This window comes from Thamnophis elegans, chromosome 1 (assembly GCF_009769535.1).
Source record: "Thamnophis elegans isolate rThaEle1 chromosome 1, rThaEle1.pri, whole genome shotgun sequence".
NCBI lineage: Eukaryota > Metazoa > Chordata > Lepidosauria > Squamata > Colubridae > Thamnophis > Thamnophis elegans.
In genome coordinates, this window is record NC_045541.1 from 92,644,901 (window position 1) to 92,669,987 (window position 25,087).

Consider the following 25,087-nt stretch of genomic DNA (forward strand, 5'->3'; position numbering starts at 1 on the left):
GCTTAAAAAATTTTGGTCCCTTCTAGTGTTCCATTTCTAAAATCATCACTTATATTTTGTTATAGCTTGCAATCACCAGAACAGCCAACATAAATCTGTTTCCAATAAGTTGTTTATTTTTATACCGTAATTAAGTCCACAATCATTTTATAGTAAAAGTCATATTCCAAATTTATCTGAATCCTTAAACCATGTATCACTTTATTAGAGCGAAATCCCATCTATCTTTTTGCTGTTTATTTCAATTTTTTAAACTTCTTAAGCTTAATTAATTAATTTGCACAAGTTTTATAAGCCAATATTGTTAAATACCAGAAGTATATCAAAGAAGATAAAGGAGACGTACATAATATTGTCTAATTACCTAAGTTATCATAATTTTTAAATTGTAATTAAGTTAAGAGTGAAATATCAGCTTAAAATTATTTTTTAAAAAGGCAGGACAAATATTTTATGTTTTGACAGAAATACAAACCACATAATTATGGAGCTGCCAACCAAAAATGGAATTTTACAGAAACAAAAGTTTTTAGTGCCTTTTATACCACAATGTTGGATATAGAAATTACAGCAGCAAACTATGCTTCTATTTGCACATTTACAGTAACCAAGACAGAAAAAATTGACCAACCAGTAAGTATTACTTGTTCTATGGGAGGGAAAAGAAAAATGTAATTCCACTAATAAAAACATAACTTCGAAGTATTTTAATATTTTAAAAAAATTCTTTTAAAAGTACCATGATTCATGCCTATTTGTTTATAATTCTAAAACATTATTTATAGTCCATTTTATTTCTACCTTAAAATACTTTTTAAAGTATAAAAATGTCTAAACAGAAATTCAAATGTAAAGTGCCCCTTGATAGATTTTTCAAACAAAGCAGTCATTTCTAAAAAATATTTTAAAATTCCCTTTTAATCTTCTAATATATATTTTAAGATGCATTATATTTTTAACCAAAAAGACAATACAAAATTCAAAAAAGTGGCTTGTTATGTTTTTCAATTAAGCTATAGTAGAAATCCAAAAGTTAGAGTATGCTTTTTTCAAAACTATGCAGTTTAAAAATAAATGTTCTAGGATCAACTTAATTATAGAATTTTACTGATACATATAAAGATAAAGGTTCCCCTCGCACATATGTGGTAGCCGTTTCCAACACTAGGGGGTGGTGCTCATCTCTGTTTCAAAGCCTAAGAGGCAGTGCTGTCCGAAGACGTCTCAGTGGTCAAGTGGCCGGCATGACTAAACACTGAAGGCACATGGAACTCTGTTACCTTCCCACAAAAGGTGATCCCTATTTTTCTACTTGCATTTTTACATGCTTTCGAACTGCTAGATTAGCAGAAGCTGGGACAAGTAACAGGAGCTCACTCCATTATGTGGAGCTAGCCACTGAGTCACTGCATCCCCTCTACTGATACATATACAAAAAGAGAAATTGTGAAAACTAAATTTGAAATATTTGACATTTAAATAACTATGCAAAAATGTTCTGCAGTATTTAATTTAAAGTATTTTGACCATTTTTTTAAAAAAAAAACCCAGGGCTACTATTTCCTTTCACGCTGTGGAAAGAAAAAGATAATGATATGTTTGGCTTGTGGAAGGACCATCAGAGGAAAGAAAGAACTGAAAAAATTGCTCCCTGGTACTATATTTTCCTGTGCCTCTGGATTCCAGGACAGAAATAATTTATCCTTTTGTCCTTTTAAATGCCTTGATGTTAATAAGGTGAGTAAAGCCTTTCACAGCTATACATTGGACATAACCAAATAACTGGCCATTTTATAACTTTATCTTTTATATAGTTTTCAAATAGTGGAGTATTTGTATTTGAACAACATTATGTAAAAAAGTAAAATTAAATACCATTTCTTTCTGGCTTTGGTAGTGGCTATTTGCTTTGGGCTACCTTTGAATCTAGACCATGGTCACATATTTTTAAAGGAAAGATATGCTATTTATGCTGATATTAAGCAGTGTTTTAAAAATTATAGTGCTTAACTCTGATTTTGAAAATGCTGAAATGAGTTGAAATCATGCTTGGATTAATTCTGACTTTAACCATGGCTTTCCACCTGTGAATTGAGAATAATTGTGGCCAGCCTCACAATTATTATGAATTACTCTTCATGTAAAAGAACAGGAAGTGTAACTAATTATCTTTTGGCTTGTGTACACACACACACACACAAACAAACACATGTTAAATGACTGTTGTTTATTGTAGCATGATTCAGAAGGGAACTGAGTTAAGCAAAAAATAACCTCTCCCCCTGCAGTTTACCATTCCATTATTTTTTTTAAGGACCTATAGTTAAGAGTATAACCCCTTGAGATGCAGAAAATCCTGATTGCCACTACAGTAGATACTAATATAGTAGCTACAAACATAGTCCATTCAGCAGCTATAAGAACTAATCGAACTGAGATATAGTTATATACCTTGAGAAATTGCCATGGGTATATTCACTAGGTACATGATAGAAAAGTCAGCAGTTTTTTCTGGCTATACATTTTATTTGGGAAAGAAAGATTTGAAATCTGAGTACTATAATGTAGAAGCAATTTTCTTTTGAAAGAGAATATGTAAAAGATTTGAGTGGGTGGGTAATCTTAAACATCAGGGAAGATTAGCAATTAACATTAGCTCAGGAGTTTCTATTGAATTAAAAAAAAACCCAGTCTATTCACTTCCTGTTTTACTTAATGGCCTTTGGGAAAATATCAGCTAAAAATGTATTTTCTACTACTTTCTTGGATGCGTATAGTATGTCTTAACATATTATTTAGGGTTTTTTGACGTAATCTATCATGTAGTTATGTACCAATGGTAGTTAATCTAACCATTTTTAATATATAATTTCTGGCAATGTTTTTTTTTTAATTCAATTCTAAATCCTCTGTAATTGGTGTACCTATAAAGGGATAGCTGCCTGTTCTTTTTGTCTATCTTGTATTTTCTCCAGTTTGTCATATAATGTTTGAAATTCAAATATTATTCAGTTTGGTCATCTTTTAAAAAATAACCTCACTAAGATTATAATAAAACTGAAATAATGGTAACATTTTGTTTTGTTTTATTGTGGAGATTGAACTATTCTCTGATAAGGCTGAATCCACCCTGCATTATTTTGAAGAAGTTCTAGCATCCTTAAAGAATGAAACCTCCTTGCAAGTCATCTCAGAAAAGATATCTGCAGCTCTAGACCAAAAAACAGTAAAAATAATTGCATACAAAAATGGAGAAGGATACCGAAATGGGCAACTAATTGTTGCTCACACATTCCCAAAGGTAAGTAACAATAATCCTAAGAGAAACTTGTAATTGAATTGATGAGGACAAACAGTGTGCCTGATCAGTTTTGTAAATAAGATTACAAAGTAAGATTAGTAATCTGTAAGGTTATATATATGTGTGTGTGTGTGTGTGTGTGTGTGTGTGTGTAATATATTATATTAATATATATATATATATTACCAGTTCATACATCATCATCTTTTAACAACTCCATAATCTCTTGAGTGGTGGAGTCTGGCCAACTAAATGGAGTGTTTTAATGGCCGGATGACCTTTCTGTCGCCAATGTGGAGTTTTGTTCAGGAGATATATTTTCAGTGTGCCCAGAGCGAGAAATATCTGCCTCCACCTAGGATCAAACTCACAGCCTCCTGATAGTGAGGCGAGAGCTCCACCCTAGGCCACCAGTTCACACACGTGTGTGTGTGATTGTGTGTTAATGTTGTAAATCTACAAGTGTCTGCCCTGAAGATGCAGATCAAATCCAACATGTGTAAGAACTACTATGGATCTAGCACGAGCAAAGACCATTGGAAGGAGGAAGAACCGTCTCATTGCAGGCAACACATTAAAAGTAGTATTTCTATAATTTACTAAGAGTTTCATTATTAATAATCTTAAATTTGCACAACTATCCTCTCTTGTTTCCAAATGTTTCCCTGAGTAAAGTACAGGGCTTGTTTCTCTTGATGAAAAAAGGTGCTGAAAGCTTATGATATTACTTGAATTTATACATTTAATTATAAATATGCAGTGTGATCACCTAGTGAACCTACAAGCATTTGCAGGCAGTACATGTCTTGAAAATCAGAGATTTATATGTTAAGTGGGAAATCCAGATGAAGGTTTAGGAAAGGAAAATTATGTTAGGGGTTATTTAATCAATCAAGCAAAAATTGATATACAGCAATAGCACTTAGACGTATATACCGCTTCACAGTGCTTTAAGCCCTCTCTAAGCAGTTTGCAGATTCAGCATATTGCCCCCAACAATCTGGGTCCTCATTTTATCCACCACAGAAGGATGAAAGGCTGAGTCTATAACCATGATGGTGAACCTATGGCGCATGCCAGAGGTGGCACACAGAGCTTTCTCAGTGGGCACCAGTTGCTCTTCTGCTTTCCTGCGCACGCATGCACATTGGCCAGCTGGTCTTCACGTGCACCAGAGTGCCGGAAAGCCGAAGACCAGCTGGCTGGTGCGCATGCATGTGCTGGCCAACTGATCTTTCAGTTTCTGGCCCGTGCGAAGTCCAGCTGTCCAGCACACATGTACGGGCCAGAAACCCCAGAAACCGGCCAGATGGTTTCAGTGCTCCGCCACCTGCATGCTCCGGTTTGGGCACTTGATGCTGAAAAGGTTCACCATTACTGGTCTATAGAATCTTAAAGAAATAGTGAAATACAAATTAATATAGCAACCTTGTTAGAAAAATAACAAAATGAGAATTACAATATTATAATTTATTTTTATATGTTGTTAATTATGCATTTGAAATATATACATATACACACATATATTTTCCTTTATGTAGTTGCTTTCATTATGTACAAGACGTCTTGAACTTAGCAGGACAGCTTGCAAGCTATATAACAGTGAAGGGACCCTGATCCTCACACTGCAGGATTTAGTCTTGTGTGCAGTAAATGATTACCTCAAAAAGCAAGAAACTGAAGAAAGAGATGAAGAAGCCATTTCTGATGATGGCCTTAAACAAATCGCATCTGTATTTTCGAGGAAAGGTAAAGTATGACTTTCCATATCTTGCCTATTAAAAGTATATGCAATTGATATATACTTTAACCAGCAAAATGAATCTTTATGGGAGAAAAGACACATGGAACAGTTTTCTGAGCTACTGCCCCAAAGTCTCTAATTTTTTTAAAATTATTGTTGGTTTGCTTTGGTTTAGTTTTAGATGTTTATGCGTTTTCACGGTGTATCTTTACTCTTCTATTTTTAGATGTATTGTGCAGTTTTGTATTGTGAAAAAAGGATAGTTTATGCAAGTAAATGGACCAAAGGTTTTGCCTATATTTCAGCTTATATATAAACAGACTTCTACTTGATTCTTTGACATCTTCATTAGATGTGTGGGTTCTTTTGCTACTTAGAGTCCTGTTCAAGAATCCTCTAGAGCAGAATGATATTGGTGGGTGCGGATTTTTTGCTGTTTTATTTACTTGGATTTTATTTTATTGGTTTAGGCAAATAGCTCATTTAATTCCATATTCTGTATAGATTGGTGGTCAACCATATGCATTCACAAAGCTCATAAAGACAGACAGGAGGGCAGGAATCCTCCTGTACTGTTGCTTTCCAGCAGCTCATATTTAAAATATACAGTCCATAATTTCAGCCTTGTAAATACCCACTAAGACAAGAATCTGTTTTTATCTTGCTCTTCCGGTCTCCTTTTATAACACCACTGAATTGGTAGCCTTTGTCACATCTGATGGCAGCAAATTCCACATTAGCTATTTGCTGTGCAAAGACATTCCTCTTTTTAATTGATTTTGAATCATCTAGTTTTTAATGTATGATTTTATAGATCTATAAAAAAGTAGATCTTTCCTCACCTACTTTTATGCTAAATAGAAAAATGTTGAAGATGTTGTAGAATATTTTCAGAGAAAATATTATAGGTCTCTTTTCTGACCCACCCTTGCACGGCTCATTAACAAACGCAGGCAGACAAAACTTAAGAGGACTCTTTATCAGTTTTTCAGTTCAAACTGGCTCCGAGCCCAGAAAATAACATAAACAAAACTCTCCGATAAGAATTCAAAAACAAAAGCTCTTACAAACTCGGCAGTTCTTTCGCAGTCTTCATAGATCAGATTTACATGAAAACACCAAAACATTTCTCCAAATGTAACAGGCAAATCACGAGTAATAAGCAAGCAATATTGTATCGGACACGGAACACACAAAGGAACGAAGGAACGTATGTTGACTCCAGCAACTGGGGCGTGGCAGCCTCCCTCCTTTTATCTCCAAACCTGCCTCAAACCCACCCCCAGCTGCATAATGAATCTTGATCCTGAAAAAGCTCTCAGCAGAACTGCTGAATCACCACACTGAATTTTGTATGCTGAAAAAAAACTCAGCAGAACTGCTGAATCCCCACACTGAATTTTGTATCCTGAAAAAGCTCTCAGCATAACTGCTGAGTCACAACAGGTCTTTAACCATTTTGAGTGACCTTCTCTGTACCTTCTCCACTTCTTTACAGTAACATCATTTTTTTAAATGTGGTGGCCAGAACCAGTGGTGGGTTTCAAATTTTTTTAGAACCTCTTCTGTAGGTATGGCCTGCTTTGTGGGAGTGGCTTGCTGGCCATGTGACAGGGTGGGAGTGGCTTGCCGGCCATGTGATCAGGTGCAGTGGCTTGCCAGCCATGTGATGGGGTAGAGGTGGCCAACTTGTAAAATGTGGTGAAACTCACTTAACAACGCTCTTGCTTAGCAACCAAAATGTTGGATCAGAAACTCTGGCATTTGAAGCACACAAGTCTTAAAGCTGTCAAGTTACAAGACCCTTGCACACCTAACCCTTTAGAAAAAAACACAGGGGTGCTCAAACTTGACAGCTTTAAGACTTGTGGACTTCAACTCCCAGAATTCCTCCTCTTGTTCTTCATCTTGATGATGTGCGGACGGGCGGGGGGAGGGAGCTGGAACCGGTTCTAAATGGCACTGTAGATTTATGGAACCTCTTCTATAGAAGAGGTTAGAACTGTCAGGAACATACCCCTGGTATGGTATATAACACATCAAGTCATCACTCAATTGATAGTTTTATTTTAAATTCCATTCCTAATTATCCTAAGCATGGACTTTGTCCTTTTGTAACAGGTACATAACTCAACTGTCCACAAAAATGCCAGGATTCTTTTTTGAACCAATTCAGGTCTCATGAATGCTTTACTAATGTGAAGTTCTACTTGCTCTTTTGCATCAATGCACATCCTGTTGCACTTTCTTTATTGAAAGGTATTTGTCATTTGAAATCCACATAGAGATCATTTTGAAATTCTTTGTCATCCATTTTTAAAAAATGTATTTCAACAAATTTGATGGCATCAATAAATTGGAACATCGTACCCCTAAATACAGATTCTTTATTAATTGATTAAAAAGTATCACTTTTTTATTTAAATTAACCTGTGACACACTTTGCTTTAAATAGCTCTCCTGTTTACAAATTATTGAATTATTCACCTTTTTTTTTCTTTCTTAATCATTTTCCAGTTACCAGTCTATGACATGACAGGTGCTTTCCTCTAAGTTGATGAAAAAAATGATGAGGTAGTTGTAAAAGACTTTTTGAAGTAGAGTTTTTAGATTTAAAAAAAATGTAGATTACTGAAACAAAATGTATTGTTGCCGAAATCTTATTAAAAGTATAGGTTTGAACATAAATGAACAAAGGAAGTAAATACAGATAAATGGGGACAGTAAGACATGCTGCATGTAGGCATGCTGGTGCGCTTATGCACACCCCCTTTACGGACCTCTTAAGAATGGGATGAAGTCCACGGTAGACAGTTTGAGATTGAAGCTGTGAGGGTTTGAGGATGTAACAACAGAGTCGGTAGAGCATTCCAGGCATTGATCACTCTGTTGCTGAAGTCATATTTTGAAGAGTTTGAAGCAGTTTACCTTGAGTTTGTATCAATTGTTTGCCTGTTTATTATTGCAGTTGAAGCTGCAGAAGTCGTTATTAGTTTCTTTTTCAGAAAAGTATTTGTATGTTTGATCATATTCTTTAATAAAACATTGTACCATTTTAACTCAGAGTGGACATTAAACTAATGGGACATAAATTTCTATGTATTCTAGAACTTGAAGCAACTCTAGTTACACTGATTATTTTCAGATTATTCTCAGGAACAGGTGCTGATTTTAAAACTATGTTGCATATTTTTATTGGAAGATCAGCAACCTCACATTCACAATCATCAGATGTATATCATCTGGGTCCAGCTATTTGTTTATTTTTATTTCATCTGTTTCATATTCTTGCTCCTGTTGTCTGTTTATTGAACCCTTCTTGGAAGAAAAACCCCTAAGATAGACATCTATCTTATCATCAATGAAGACAGAAGCAACAAATTAAGCTTCTCCTCAGTTTTCCTTTCCTCAACCAGCACCTTTTTGCAACTGCTTTATGTGAGAGTGCTCTTTCTGTTTTTTATACTTGGGTGAGGTCATCTTCCTATCATTTTTGCTCTGCTGCTAGCACTTCTTTAAGCAGACTTAAGAAAAGAGCTTTGAAAGTTCTTTATAATGGATTTAGCAGCAGATTCAATGTCTTTATCTGGACTGACAGCTACTGCTTAATTTGGTTTCAACAGCACTTCTCAGATGATCAATTCAGACTACTTCCATATCCTCTCATGCAACACATTGACCCTGGAGGTAATATGTGATTCCCATCTAAATCAGAATGTTGTTTGGCTCCTATGTTAGAACATTTTCTTAACACTCTAGATGTTAACAGGATCTTGGCCATGTATATTGATGTGGCAGCCTTGATTAATCAAGATGTAGCATGGAACAAGGGCTATCTGCCAAATATATTTCTCAGCAATAACAGTGTGCCAAAATGGATTCTGTAGACACCGAAAACTGTTTCTGTGTATATGCAAATGTGTAATTGACAACTTGGAGAATCACAATTACAGATTATCATCCTGTAATAGAAGATGAAAATTAGTTAGTTGCTAGTATGTATAAATCAGGGATGGGTTTCAGCCAGTACACAGGGGTACACCCATATCCATTCGTGAAATGTAGTGTGTCTTCCCGTACCCGTTCTTCCGGAGGTCCCGTACCTGAACGCTCCGTCCCCTGGCCTGCTCCTTTGCTCGCTCCCCCCCACTGGCCCAATTGTCGTTCGCTCGCTCACCCTGCCTGTCTGCACCAGGCTTGCCCCGCCTACCCACTTCCTTTACCGGAGTGGAGGATTGGGAGAAGCCCACATGGTGCGCGCTCCTCTCTTTGACAGTTGCCTGGTTTCCAATGGTTTGTGTGAGAAATCCTCCCTCTGCATGGATTTCCTCCCCCCCCCCCATTGGAAATGAGGCGGCTGTCAAAGAGAAGGGCGTGCACGCCAGATGGGCTTTTCTAATAGCCAAACTCCCCTCCTGTTCCTTCTTCAGCTGTTGGAAAAGCCCACATGGCGCATGCTCCTTACTTTGACAGCCGCCTGGTTTCCAATGGGGGGTGTGAGGAATCCATGTTTTTCCTCCCTCTGCATGGATCCCCCCAATTGGAAATGAGGCACCTGTCAAAGAGAAGGGAGAAAGGACAGGCTGCAGGAAAATCCACTCCCTTTTCCTGCCAATCGTTCTGTACTAGGGATCAAAGCACCAGAAACACATCCCCAAAAGGCTCAATCCAAAGCCTTCAGCATTGCAATCCTGGGAGTGGCAGAAAAAAAGAAAGAAAAAGAAAGTGGGAGAGAGAAGAAAAAGAATGAAAGAAAAAGGAAGAGAGAGATAAAAGGAAGGAAGGAAGGGAGGGAGGGAGGGAACTTATGACCATAACTGAGCCCAAAATTTTGGTTGCTAAGCAAAAACGTTGTTAAGTGAGTTTCACCATGTTTTCCAAGTTGGCCACACCCACCTAGTCCCATGACTGCCAAGCCACTCCCACCTGATCACATGACTGCCAAGCCACTCCCACAAAACAGGCCACACCCACAGAACAGGTTCTAAAATTCTTTGAAACCCACCACTGGTATAGATTGTCTGAATAGTCTTAATTGTAGGGCAACTGATAAATTCTGAAAAAAAATCTCTCCCTCACATATCTACTGCAATAAGTATATATATTTGCAACAAGTATTGAAGTTCACAGTCTCACCCTTTATTTTTAATGTAGAAACACACACATTTATAACAATGGAAAAAAGCAGCTTTGTTAATTTGTCAAATTCTTGACAAATCTTCTATTATTATAGTTGTTCTAATAGTCACAAGAGGGGTGTGTGTGAACTGGTGCTGGGAAATTAAGTGTTTAGCCAAACAAAACAATATAACTGGATGGTGTTTTAAAGTTCTACTAAAGAGAACTGTCCTGACAATTAGAACAGTTAATCAGTGGAATACCCTTTGCCTCCAGAAGTTGTGAATGCTCCAACACTGGAAGTTTTTAAGAAGAGATTGGACCACCATTTGTCTGACATGGTATAGGGTTTGCTGCCTAAGCAGAGGGTTGGACCTGAAGACCTCCAAGATTCCTTCTAGCTCTGTTATTCTGTTCCGCTCTTTCCTTGGACAATGCTGAAGTACTATGTGAAGGTGCTTAGAATGAAATATTGCAACCTAGTGCAATGAAATAGCGCAAGAAGGTTCTTGGATAAGAAGTGAAACATCTTCCTCAAAGAAAAAGAGTCCAGTTGCCTTTTGAAGAACAAAGCATCTTTGAGACTTGAGCAAGTCAGGATCAAACTACTGGCTGTGGGAGAGTCAGCCTGCAATACTGCATTCTAACTACTGCACCACCACTGCTCCTAATTCCTTAGCAAAAAAAAAAAAAACTTTTTAGCATTTGAAAGCTTAGTGTTGTGGGAACTCAGTATATTTGTGGTGTATATCTTTAATGCCCAAATCGCATGGTCATAGACAACCTGAATTTGATATGCTCATCCCAGATGGGCAGGATTTGGGTGTAAGCCTGCCCATAAGCCTGCCCATGAGAAAAAGGGATGGTTTCCCTAAAGAATTGCTTTTCCATGGTGGCCCCAAATCATAGAATAGTGTCACACAGATTCATATTGCTCCCACATTGGAATCTTTCATGAAGACTTTGAAGATGGAACACTTCCTGTGGATATTTGTGCCCTGATAATTTTTATTAATAATATGGGTTACTGTCATGGATTTGCTAGTGCAGTTTACCTATTGTTTTAGTTTATTATTAATTTCTGTAAGTGTCTATACTGTATATTGCAAACATCTGAAAATCAACTTGATACCAGTAATAAATGAATAACATAATAAGTATAAAATTAGAAAATTGTACACTTTAAGAAAACGGTAAAATAAAACAGAATTATGAAAAAAGAATTTTCATAAAATCTTTCTTTTCTCTCTTTACCAAGATGATAAGAACATCAATTTTACATCATCAGTGATAACATCAGATATTGATCATTTGGTGCTCAGCAACATTCTTAGAAATCCACTTGAGGTCTGGGTTTCCACTGGAGAACCTTTTCTACCTTTGGATAGTAAGTAATTAAACAAAAATAGAAATATTATAAGAGCTTGACATGTCTCCTTTAAATGGCAGATAAAGTTTCTTCAAATTACAAATTCATTTCATAATTCTGTGAAGAATGTAAATGTTCAAAAATGTAAAATTTGTACATAATTCATTTCTAGAGCATTAAAAATACTTTGCAAAATAGTAGATTATTATCAAAGGAAAAATTACAAAATATTTTTATTTATTTATTTATTTTTGTCATGTGGAGAGCAACTCTCTTTTTTGGGTAAATTATTATTTTTAAAGATCCTGGTTTTCACATAGAGTTGCAGTACTAAATAGTACTGAATTTGTGACTTTCTGAATTTTCATTATTCTGTACAAGTTGGACAAAGGAATGTTTTAAGCACTTGAGCATTTTCACAAAAACATTTCTTGAGCCATTTACTTTTTAATTGCCTGTTTAGAGTTCAATCTACTTAGTTTGCTAAAAGTATCTGATTTTTAAAGTGCATTTGCTGAAGTTGATCCAATTATCTTTCCAGACCTTTAGATGCAAAATCATTTTTGGAAAAAAAATTGTACCAAAAATGTATATTCTTTTTCATTACAGCTTTGCAAAACATAGAAAGGCAAGAAAAACAGAGGTGGCTAGAAAAAGATAAAATTCTGGCAGACCTTAATGCAATGAAACATAAAATGAGACAACTACAAGGTCAGTATTATAGTGAAAGTTGATTTCATTGTAATTATATTATTATTATTATTATTATTATTATTATTAATAATAATAATAATAAATTCAGCTGAACTGAAGTTATTAATTGAAAGCACAAAAGAATTTAGTCAAGACATTGGTATGCACTTTGGAATTGACAAATGTGCAACAATGGCAACCAAAGCAGGCAAGATCATAGAAGATGATGGAATAGAACTTGAGAATGAAGAAATGATAAAGGCAGTAAAACCAGAAGAAGGCTACAAGTACTTGGGGATTTTAGAGGCCTCTAACGTAATGTATAATAAAGTCAAGGAATTAACTTCAGCCAAGTACATTCAACGAATTTGCAAGATATTAAAGTCCAAATTGAGTGGAGGAAACATCATAAAAACGATAAATACCTGGGCTATACCTGTGATTCGATACTCTGCAGGAATAAATGACTGGACCCAATGGAGTTGGACAATTTGGACAGAAAAACAAGGAAGGTTATGACAATGAATCATGCTTTGCACCCTAAAAGTGATGTTGACTGATTATATCTACCAAGAGCAGAGGGTGGTCGAGGACTCCTACAAGTAAAACAGACTGTTGAAGAAGAAAAACACAGCTTGAATGATTACATCCAGAAAAGTGAAGAACCAAGGATTAAGGAAGTAAATAAAGGAGGCCTTTTAAAGACAACTAAGTCAAAAGCTGAATATAAGAAAGAAGTAATTGTGAAGCGAGCTGAAAATTGGAAAAACAAAGCTATGCATAGCCAATACTTGAAAAGTATTGAAGGCAAAGCTGACCAAAAGGTAACTTGGAAGTGGTTAAGATCAGGAGCACTGAAAAAAGAAACAGAAGGCTTTATTTTGACAGCTCAAGAACAAGCCTTAGCCACAAACTGCATGAAGGCAAAAATTCAGCATGTTACCACCAATAGCAAATGTCGCCTCTGTAATGTGAAAGACGAGACAGTCGACCACTTGATCAGTAGGTGCAGCAAAATTTCACAAACTGACTACCTACAATGCCATAACTGTGTTGCTAAGATCATTCACTGGAAATTGTGCCAAAAGTTTGGATTTGAGTAAAGCAAAAATTACTGGGAACATCAGATTCAGAAGGTTTTAGAGAATGAGAAAGTCAAGATCTTGTGGGACTTCAGAATTCAGACTGACAAGCACTTGGCCCACAACACACCTGATATTAGAATAGTTGAAAAGAAAAAAGTATGGTTCATTGACATTGCAATACCTGGAGATGCACGAATTGAAGATAAACAGCAAGAAAAAAATCACAAAGTACCGGGACTAGCAAATTGAAGTTGAGCGACTGTGGAAAAAGAAATCATGTGTTGCCCCAATTGTAATTGGAGCCCTTGAAGCAATACCTAAATGGCTACCTCACTATTTGGAAATTTTAAATTTATCACTTGAACATTCTGATTCTACAAAAAACCACCCTACTTGGAACAGCTTATATCCTCTGACGTTACCTTAACAATTCCTAGGTCCTTGGTTAGGATTCGAGCTGTTGAGCTACCAACCAGCCCCAAAGACTGTTAATCTCACCAAAGATTAACCACATATAACAATAATATAATATTAACATGAGATAACAACTTTTAATATTAGTCCATGTATGAAAAACTTATTTTTGAGATTTTTCAAGCTGACATACCTTTGTAATAATGATGCCAATGTTCTAAGTTTACGGTATTATATTATATTATTGAAAACACATCCTTTTCTTGCTACTATTACACAAGGACTATCCAGTATAACTGATATGCAAGACTTTTAAACTAATGTTTTAGCTCTACATCTCAGAGCAAACATGGACCTCAAAATTGGAGCCAGAGATCCCACAGAGAATAGAGTTAGATTTTATTAAGGACTAATACAATACAAACATGTTAATGTGAAATGAAAATGAGGAAAATAGTAATTATTGGATCATTCCCATTTGTTCCACTGAATTAAAATTCATCTACATTTTTTTTTTAAAAAATCCTCTAAAACTATTCTTATTTTAGGACGACGTATAACAAAATATAAGGCTGCTGATTTGGTGCCCACTAAGAGCCCTTTCCAGCCTGTGGTAGTAGAAGGAGGCTGGACAGAAGAAACTCAAGAAGAGATGAAGCTCATGGAAACTATACAGCATACAGAGGTGTGAATATATAATTTGTGCTACCCAATTTCCTGAGAAATGAAATCTTTAGTTCTAAATGATTTAGAAAAAGATTTGTGATCTGCTAACTCAAAAAATTGTCTGAACTATGACTCCCTGTCATGAGAGAGAAATGTTTAATTTACATTATGTGGGATTGATCTCGGAAGCAAACCTTATTCTTTTTTCTTCTTTCTTATCTAAACATTTTAGCTACATGTTTCACATTCCCTTAATCCACATATTATTCTTGAGAAAAAGAAATCTGGTAGTCTCCCCTGAGACTGCAGTTTTATCATCTTGGAATACATTTTAGTTTATAATTGGAAGCACTGCGTTTCAAACTATTTGCATTAAGTCTTTAATAAATAATCACTATGAAAGTATTGGGAAAAGAGCAGTACAGTATGCTATATTTTTAGAAGCACTCTAAAGTACAGAACTTCAAATATAACTTCATTCTGTTTAATAAGAATCTTTTGGGTTAATAAGTATATTTGAAAGTTGTGGGTGATCTCACAAAATGATTGCATGAAAGAGGCTGTCATTGTGGGCATGACCAATTACCAAACATGAGTTGCTCCTTGTGTTTTCTTGCTCCCAGGCAGTTCTTGCCAAATAGGGAGACATACAGGATATTCAAACAGACTACAATCATGGACAAGGTTGTGCTAAATACTGCCCTACCCCTCTCTTCCATGCTCTGAAGATGAGGACCCAGATCTTGTTGAGCTAATAGATTCAAAAAGAGTTTAATGGTCTAAGTCATCTAAACATTAAGGGGTCCGTGATCCTCTCTGAACGTGTTTTCTTTTCTTGCAGACATTTCATTACCCTAAGTAGGTAAAATCATCAGTCCTAGTAAGGAGTGCTGACTGCTGGCAGTTTATATTCTGGTGTCTTGCCTGTCTGTGTGGGCGGTCATCTAAATATCATACTGCTAATAATCTCTAATCGACTGTATAAATACACAGTATCAAAATAATATTATGTCATGCATATCTTATAGCAATATAAAACATTTTTAAAAAAAATCAGAAAGAATGGAAAGTATTACAGTCCAGAACCCTGCATAATCCACAAATATGGCTGTTCAGAGGCTCACTAAATGCTCTAAAGAATGTATATTATAACTTTAAGGAGTCATTTACTGGAACCTTCAAATGTGCACAGCATATTAGTTTCCATACTTTGAAGCCTGCAGGAGAGCAAAGGTGATATACATAATGCACACAATCAGTGACGTGCGGTGAGGTTCATAGCTGGTGAGGCACTGACACAAATTTTTTTAGACTTGTGGACTTCAACTCCCAGAATTCCACAGCCAGGCATGTTCAGTTCCGATTTAAAGCAACAGAATTTTTTTTCTCCTTTGCAAAATAAGTTTCCTTTTTTCTTTTTCTTTTTCTTCTCCCTTCCCCTCCTTCCTCCCTCCCTCCCCACCCTCTCAAACAAACAAACAAACACACACACACAGAGACACACATACACACACACACATACACACACACACACACAGTTGGATTGGAGGGAGTCAGGGAGACCACAGGAGGAGGCAGGAAGCCAGTCAAAGAGTCATACTGGAGCACACACACTTTCCCCCAGCTCTGGAAGGATCCAGTCCAGCTTCACTGATTACAGGTTTGAAAAGACAACGTGGCTGTGTCTGCAATCAAACTACACTTGGGGAGGGAGAGCATTTCTGCAATCAAACTACACTTGGGGAGGGAGAGCATTTCCCTCCAGCCTTTGCCCAAAGCCCCGCACCAGGAGGATGAAGTTTCAATTCCTCCCCCTCCCTCTAACCCACACGTACCTTTTCCAGCTGTTTCAGAGAGGATTTCAACTCTGCTCTTGCCTGTCATCATGAAAAGAAAAAAAATGTAAAAGGAAAAAGGTGAGAGCTGAGGTACCGGTTACTACCAGTTCTGTGGACATGACTTAGTGGGCAGGTGAAGGTTACTGAAAAATCCCCATTTCCCCCCAATCAGCTGGGACTCGGGAGGCAGAGAATAGATGGGGACAGGGACAGGCAGAAGTGGTATTTTCCGATTCTCCGAATTACTCAAAATTTCCACTACCGGTTCTACAGAACTGGTCAGAACGTGCTGAATACCACCTCTGATACATATGTAGTGGTGTCATGATGAAACCCCCATCTTTTTTGTATTCATGTTGCATTGTTGCAGGTACACATTTTGATGAAATCTTGGTTTGCTGCAGATGTCATGGCTCCAGATTTCTTTTCCCTGACACACATTTGCCTTCACTGGAAGATCCAATTCCTGTATGGCTTCAGGGAATAAAAAGTATTCAGAGCTACTTCTTATCCAAAAATTGAAACAATGCCTTAAATCGCTCTTGCAAGGATAAATATCAGTGTTCATAATTCTAATGTAACATACTTTTTGTTGCATTATATTCATTCCTCGTGGCTTTGCAAATTATAAACTACCATACAGAGTCAGACATTAATTCTAACTCCATGGCTTTGATTATGTTTCACCCTAGATGCATCTCTCAGAGCTTGAAGCACTGCATTTCCAAAGAAGTTCTCCCTTTTCTCCTAAATTATTTGCCAAAAATGACAATGGTCTCTACAAGCAGCCCACAACCAAAAGAGTGTGGGCTTACCCAAATGGAAATATACCTGACAAGGGAGCACATGCGTGGGGAAAATCAATGACAGAGGTAAAGAGCATAACTTTTCTTTAAATAAACAAAGTAAGGAAATAAATATTGAGGATTGCTCCTTTAAGTAAAATTTCAAAGAACAAAAAACATCTTAACTGCTACTTCATAGTGGCAAATATACAGGGCGGGGCATAACCTTTTCCTAGGGGGTCACAGCAACACTTGTAACAACAACACAAATAATTCATACACCATTCGAAAGCCCATCAAAAACTGAGTTTATTGACACGATTTAATAGTCAGTATGACCACCATTAGCCCTTCGAACAGCATTCAAATGAGGTGGATTGATAAACGTCGCTCCAGCATCGCGAGCCTCTCGAAAGGCAATGCATTTTATTCTGTCAATGATCCTTTGTTCTTCCGAATCGAATTTTCCAGCCATTCTTAAAGCAAATTTAACATTTAATAGCTCATTCAATTCAGTTTTTTATGGGCTTTAAAATGAGGTGTCGCGGAAGTTGTAAACTGCTGTCGATCTTGCTGTGACCCCCTAGGAAAAGGTTATGCCCCACCCTGTACATCAGTTGCTTCCAAGTTAACCTTATCATGCTCGCTACATCAGTGTGTTTATTTTGCTTAAAACAAAGGTTGGAGATATATAGCACTCCACTGGATGCGGAACAACAAACTCCTCACTTTGATCATGCTGATTAGACACTGAGGAATATATTTCATCAACTTATGAAATTTCTGTACTGATGTCTGTCCTTATACAATTGTATACTGGTAGTCCTCGACTTAGAACCACTTAGTTGGTGACCATTTGACGTTATAATGGCGCTGAAATAGAGGACATATGACAATATCTATGGATATTCTCAATCATCCGGGTCATGGTTGCCCCAAAGTTGCTTTTCAAAAGGCAACTGGACTTGATTGACAAGAAAGTCAAGTTGCCTTTTGAAAAGCACTTTTGCATAGCTTATGACCATTTTTCAGACTTACAACTATTGCAGCATCCCCATGGTCATGTGATCAAAATGCAGGTGCTTGGCAACTAGCATGTATTTATGATGGTTGCAGTGCCCCAGGGTCATGTGATCACCTTTTGTCACCCTTTGACAAGCAAAGTTAATGAAGCCAGATTCATTTAGCGTCTGTGATACTAACTTAACAATGGCAGTGATTCACTTAACAATTGTGGCAAGAAAGGTTGTAAAATGGGGCAAAACTCACTTAACTGTTTTCCTTAGAAATGGTAATTTTGGGCTCGGTTGTGGTCATAAGCCAAGGAATACCTATACAACTTGTTGTATAAGTTCTATAATTATATACTATACTTGAAATTACTCTGTCAATTTAGATCATTCTCTGTATTTCTTACACTGTCCACATGAATACAGTCTAATGTCTCCTTAAGACAGAAATAAAAAGGAATCAAACACTTGATCAACCTTATATATTGTATTGTAATATCATATTGATACAATATGTATCATATTGTAAGAACAAAAGAGTATTTTAAAGGGAATTTGGAATAACAAATTAGTTTTGATTGTGAAGAATTCCAGGTCAGTTGTTCCTTGCAGTATAAATTTCATGGCATGAAATTCTGACAATAGACACGGCGGCTTTAATGGCTTGCAAACAAGCACTGTTTGCACTTCTGTATTTTAATCCAAAGCACTGCATGGTCCCAAAATAAATAAACAAACATACATATACACACTAATATGCAAATACATAAATGCTTATATTCTCACTTCTTTTTGATGTAAACAAAAGCATCATATTGCAGCTGGATCAGAAGCAGCAAGGCGCTTCTGGGTTGAAACAATTAGCCAGTGACATACCATTGCCCGGGGGACACACACTTGGGGGTTCATTTCAGTCCCTGACAGGAGTTGAAGCAAAGAATGGGAGCTCACTCTACCCCATGGCAGCAGTCATGTCTCGAACATGGACCTGTTAACTTCCACCCAGCATCCTAACTATGCTAGCCATCGTGCTCCTTTAAGCAGAAGCATAATCTTATGCAAAGCAAAAGATTAAGTATTAAAGAGAAAAATTTAAAAGAAGGATCCAAGAGAAAGGAACACTATCCATGACTAGTTAACACCAACACCTTTCATTTCAGGTAGTCCTCAATTTACAACAGTTCATTTAGTGACTGTTCAAAGTTACAACGGCACTGAAAAAGTGACATGACCATTTTTCACACTTATGACTGTTGCTGCATCCCCATGATCACATAATCAAAATTTGGATGCTTGGCAACTGACTCATACTTATGACAGTTGCATGTCGCGAGATCATGTAATCACCTTTTGCGACCTTCTGACAAGTAGAATCAATAGGGAAGCCAGATTTACCTAGCAACCATGTTACTAACTTAACAATTGCAGTGATTTGATTAATAACTGTAACAAGAAAAGTCATGAAATGGGGCAAAATTTACTGAACAAATGTTTCATTTAGCAATATAAATTTTGGTCATAAGTCAATTGTGGTTGTAAGCCAAGGACTACCCGTATACCTCTCCATCCTTGTTTGTGCAAGCAGTCCTCATTTTTCTCTTTGGTTTGCTATAATGTCCAAGTATAATCTTGATTATTTGGTACGAATGTATTTGTTTTAACTTAGTTGTAAGTCATGGCTAAAAAGAAATTACCGATTGTTCAACTAATTATGTATAAATGTTCTACAGCAGGGATGTCTCTGCTTTGGCTGATAGTTTGAAAACTGTACATTCTGACTTACTGTCAAAGAGACTTCTGAATAGTAATGCAGTTTTAATATTTCAGCTACTTGACAGTTGTACAACTCATCTAAAAATGTCACAGCCTGCAAAGATACTATATACACTTGATGGACACCAGCTGCAATCATGGGAAGAAATAGAAAGAGACATGATTGTTTGTGTTTCTACAGGACATGCCTTTATGAGTCAAAAAGGTAGTCTACTTAAATGTTAAAAGGATCTTAGCAATTTCTTTGCAATCTTCTACATATTTAAAAGTGTCACAATCATGAGATTACTTGTAATTTTTAAACATGGGTTGGCATATCATATTTATGGATAGGAGCACTGCTCATAATGTGGTATTCCTTCTCCTTACCTAAAAGCCATGTCTGAATCTGGTTTGGCTGCTGGAAATTTAAGTGGCAGGTTTCTGAATAATGCTCAAGTTTACAGGAGACAAACAAATGGTCTTATTCTATAAAATAACCTTAAATTAAAATTAACTATACTTGTTCATGTTTTAAGACAGAATTATAGAAATCAGTTTCATTCCTAAAATATCATTCTGTTTTTCTCAGCTGTAAAGCATGAAATAGAAATTAGAGCTCATTATGCAAGAATCCGGAAGCAGCAAGGTCCAGAATCTACCACCATTGTTGTTTTGCCATCAACAAAAGTTATAGATAAGGTTGTATCACAATACATTGTATATCAGTAATAATATTATATGCTACATCATTAGCTATACATTATTTTTTTCCTGCTGCTCTTGTGAGGTAAGATTTAATTGAGTTAGATGGCTTCTGTTAGGGCTCAGAACCCATAGCCATCATCATGACAAGGAAACTTTTGGTAAGAGCATTTCAGATTCAAATGTACCCTAACTTAATTCAGTATAAAATTGATTTAAGCAAAGAATACTGGTGGTGGGGCTCCAAAGGAGACCCTTTTCTGTCATGGACCTTGTCTTCTGGAACATCATGCCTCCTGAGATTACATTGATCCCCTTCCTGCTAGCTTTCTGTAAGGCTTTGAGCGTAGACCCCAATATGGGATGGAGTCCATTTCTTGGCTATGCTATGATTCACCACCATAAATAATTTAGTATTTTATATATTTCCATTTGTTTTAATGTTGTGAGCTGCATAGAATCATGTACTTGAGGTTTGTGGCCATATCAATTGAATAAATAAATGAAATGAATTTCCTTAACTTGTTTTTATAATTCCTTCAGTAATGTTTAACAATATGTAACATACTGAAATATGAGGGAATATGAGCTAGTGCCATTTCTGGAGCCAGGTTTTTTGCTAGCTGATTATGGAAGCAGGCTTCAGGTATTTTAAAAATAAATAGAAGTACAGGAACCAGCAAAATCCTATTTGTGCTCTACAATTTTATTGGAATTATTTAATCCAGATTTTTTTTTCCAACCCAAGTCGGCATTTAGTTGTGGACAATGCCTCACTAAAATGGTTTGGGTAGCTATACATTGTGCGTCCACATGAACATCAAATATACTTTCCATGTTAATCACGTGCCGGTAATATATGCTGACTATTTCCACATTTCTCACTGTCCATATGTCACTGCAACTGTTTGGTTGAACCAAGAGACCAGTTAGATTAAATGCCTATAGTATGTGCATAAATTTAGAAGCAGGGAAAGCTTACTTATACGGAATATCCCATTAATTCTCCTGCTTGCCTCCTGTTGTAGAAAAGCCATAAAAGAAGCATCGTTTAGAACAGTTGCTGCAGGCAGCTCTGTGATGACCTGATTAAAGATTCCCATTATGTGTTTTGGGTGAGAGCGAAATCTCATCGAGAGTGATTCAGCAATAGGGACTTAATTTCTAGAATACCTTTAAGACATGTTTACTTATATATACATGCGCGGGCGCGCGCGCACACACACACACACACACAGAGAGAGAGAGAGAGAGAGAGAGAGAGAGAGATGATAGTAAATATAACTTCAGTCACTGAAGTTTAAAGTTAACTATTCCTAAATGAATGGCAGGAGATAGTAGTTTGACCAAGGTATTTAGTTTGGTTCTTATTTTAAAAGAAACGTGATTATAAAGATAGAAACTCTTTGGACACAAAGACAAATCTCAGTTATTCGCTGTAACTGTATTTAATTTATAACAAATTACAGTTAGTAACCTATGAGCAGCAGAAAAATATTTGCAAATCTTTATTATTTTTTTTATCCCACCTTTATTATTTTTACAAATAATTCAAGGCAGCAATTGTGTCCAACAACCTTCTTTCCCCTATTTTCCCCACAACAACAGCCTTGGGAGGGTTAGAGTTGAGAGATAGAGAGAGAAACTGACTGACCGGCCCCAAATCACCCAGTTGGCTTTCATGCTAAGGTGGGACTTGAACTCCCACTTTGTACTCTGCTGCCTTAACCACTAAACCAAACTGGCTCTTTTTTTAAAAAAAATATTCACTTCCTTCTTTGCAGTTAACTCTTACCCAAAAGTTAAATAATCTTTTGCTACAACTCTACACTGTATAAAGTATATCTGAACTTCAGTCTATAGTATTCTTCCTTGAAAGCCATGTTAAACTTGCTTTTCTATAAACTGAATAGTTTATCAATAGTATAATCTAAATAATTTAAATAGATAGATAAGAGGTCGATTCAATGGTTTTGCTGCTCTGCGAGTCATAAATAAATATATTTTAGGACCTCTTAACAGATATGAATGATGACTGATTCATAGAACATTTTATATTCATTTTTTAAAAGCTCTGATAGATGATAAAACAAATCATTAGCTCTTTGAAAAATATTGTAAGGGCAAATGAAGCATGAGTTTAATATTAAAAAAATGTGATATTTACATCACTGCTATATATACTCCTAAAATTTGTTTAATTCAAAGATTATTTTGGAATTATTTTGGAATTCAAAACTGGAGCCTATGAAACTCAATTTACTTCAGAGTAGGCATACTAGAATTGCATTGTTAGTTAAAGTTCAGATTAGTGCTGTGAAATACATTGAATATCTATTTTTACTGATGCCCACAATTAAGGGGAAAAACCCTTAATATATATGTAGGTCTCTAGTTGTTCGGGTTTTCTCCCACGTAGAATTGGAGATGTCTTGGCGACGTTTCGACGAAGTCACATTCATCATCTTCAGGCTGCTGCTGACTACTTCAGGTTTGGTGTTTCCTACCTACTCCTGGAAACACCAAACCTGAAGTAGTCAGCAGCAGCCTGAAGATGACGAATGTGACTTCGTCGAAACGTCGCCAAGACATCTCCAATTCTACGCGGGAGAAAACCCGAACAACTAGAGACCTACATACTAACACCCGCGAAAACCTCAGAATATATATATATATATATATATATATATATATATATATATATATATGTGTGTGTGTGTGTGTGTGTGTGTGTGTGTGTGTGTGTGTGTGTGTGTGTGTGTGTGTGTGTCAGTCAAGTAGTTTTAAAATCAGAAAGAAATTTGACAACAACAAAGCTTTGTCCATTATTTAAACAGTCCATGATAGCTTGGATTCCTTATTTTCCTTATGCCTAAATAACAGGTTGAATTTTGAGGTGTTGAGTTTTTTGCATATGTTTCTTGTGCTCAGGACAAACTGTGATATTAGCCAGGATTAAAAACTGAAGTTTCTTGTGGTTACTAATCTAAATGTATGCAATTTATGATACATTTATTATTGTAGCTGTCAAACTGGGGCTTTTAAAATGGTTTGAGAATATCAAGCTTCTTTTTAAAAAAAAGATTGTACTTTGTAAGTAACATTAAGGACTCTTTTAGAGAAAAAGGGCAACATCTTTGAAACAAATAATTAAATAAGGTAACCAAATGTAGTTTTCTCCCCAAAAAATTGTTAGAAAAAAAATTAAGGAAAAAATTATAAGCAAAATTTGTTAGGCAAAATATTGTTTTGAATATTTTGATTTTGAAGTCTTAACAAAATTATGAATATATGAAGTAATGTAAGAAATGCAATAATATTAATTATTTTGTCATATTGTTATACACAGCTCAACACGAATAGCTCTCTTTTGGCTCTTACCGGAAGACCTTATGAAGACACCAGTGACAGACCTTATGAAGATGTCAATGACTAGGTAAGTGTTTTCCTGAAGTTAAAAAAGAGAAAGAAATCCAGTCTTTCTAACTAACTCACTTCAGCAAAGGATCATGAAGAAATCCACAAGTAAAGCACTCCCACAGAGAAAGAAAAAATCACTAAGCAGAAGTATCTATTTCCCTTCCCACATAACATAAAATGGTGGTGGTGATTGACCATAGAATTCCATAATTATTGGAGGAAGCCAATAATTTTGTCATTAAATCACAAGTGAATGTTTCCAGGAGAGAAACATTCTGTCCTAGAAGAATTACTGCATCCTTTATTTTGCAGATAATTGGACTTATTTTATCATATGGATAGTAACTACCCATTTCTTTGATACACTATACAGAATCAAGATTAAGCCCTCTTCCTCCCTAGCAATTTATGATATTTTCTAGCATTGTCCAACAATTTAAGACCTAATCTCATTACTGTTTTATTGGCACAACAATAGTTGAACAACACTTGAAAATGCTAAAAATTACTAGCAAGGAAATGGCTTTAAATTAATAAACAACTGTAAATCATTATAGAAATGGGATGGAACTCTCAGTTAATATGTCAAATACTGTTTATCAATAAGAAAACCGTATCTCAATCACTGTTGAATGCCAACTATGGCTACATGTTGCCTATCAAGACTACCAGTACATATTGCCTGTAAAATGTTTTAAAATGCTGCAGTAGATTATCTAATGGTATTACATTTTATTAGAACATTTATCCAATCAGATAAAAAATAATAATTTAACTTAGAAGCTTGTCTGTATTAATGGCTTCCAAGTGTTCCAGGAAATGAAGAAACAGGGAAGGAAGACAAATGCTTTCTCTCTGTATTTGCCTTTAATCTATATTCAAAAGCATACCACAAGTTTTGAGTCTCCTTCTACATATCAAGATTAATCACTATTGATAAGGGTTTTTTATGAATGTGTCTAATCCTTTTTAAAGCTGTGTTTTCTGAGAAATAAATTCCATTCAGTTCAGTGAAGCATGTTCCCATGGAAGTGAATAGGACTGCAACTGAAGTGAATATATGTTTATTACACTCCATCTGTCAGACTCGGCTAAACCAACTAGGAAATTTCAAATGCTGTAGTGAAAGTGGATATTAATGTAAAATATAGATATTATGGAACATACCTAATATCTTCTCGTGCAGA

At 36.0% G+C, this 25,087-nt stretch overlaps 1 protein-coding gene across 1 annotated transcript in view; it reads left to right on the top strand.

Annotated features, from left to right (window-relative positions):
* Nucleotides 1-20,507, top strand: part of DCDC1 (doublecortin domain containing 1) — a 246,979-nt gene extending 226,472 nt beyond the window's left edge. The window contains exons 27-36 of the mRNA XM_032212936.1: nt 466-633; nt 1,552-1,737; nt 3,098-3,301; nt 4,843-5,050; nt 11,422-11,550; nt 12,142-12,243; nt 14,273-14,409; nt 16,921-17,100; nt 19,851-20,001; nt 20,368-20,507. Coding sequence (XP_032068827.1) covers nt 466-633; nt 1,552-1,737; nt 3,098-3,301; nt 4,843-5,050; nt 11,422-11,550; nt 12,142-12,243; nt 14,273-14,409; nt 16,921-17,100; nt 19,851-20,001; nt 20,368-20,507 — 1,605 coding nt within the window. The remainder of the gene's footprint in view (nt 1-465; nt 634-1,551; nt 1,738-3,097; nt 3,302-4,842; nt 5,051-11,421; nt 11,551-12,141; nt 12,244-14,272; nt 14,410-16,920; nt 17,101-19,850; nt 20,002-20,367) is intronic.
* Nucleotides 20,508-25,087: the final 4,580 nt, after the last annotated feature.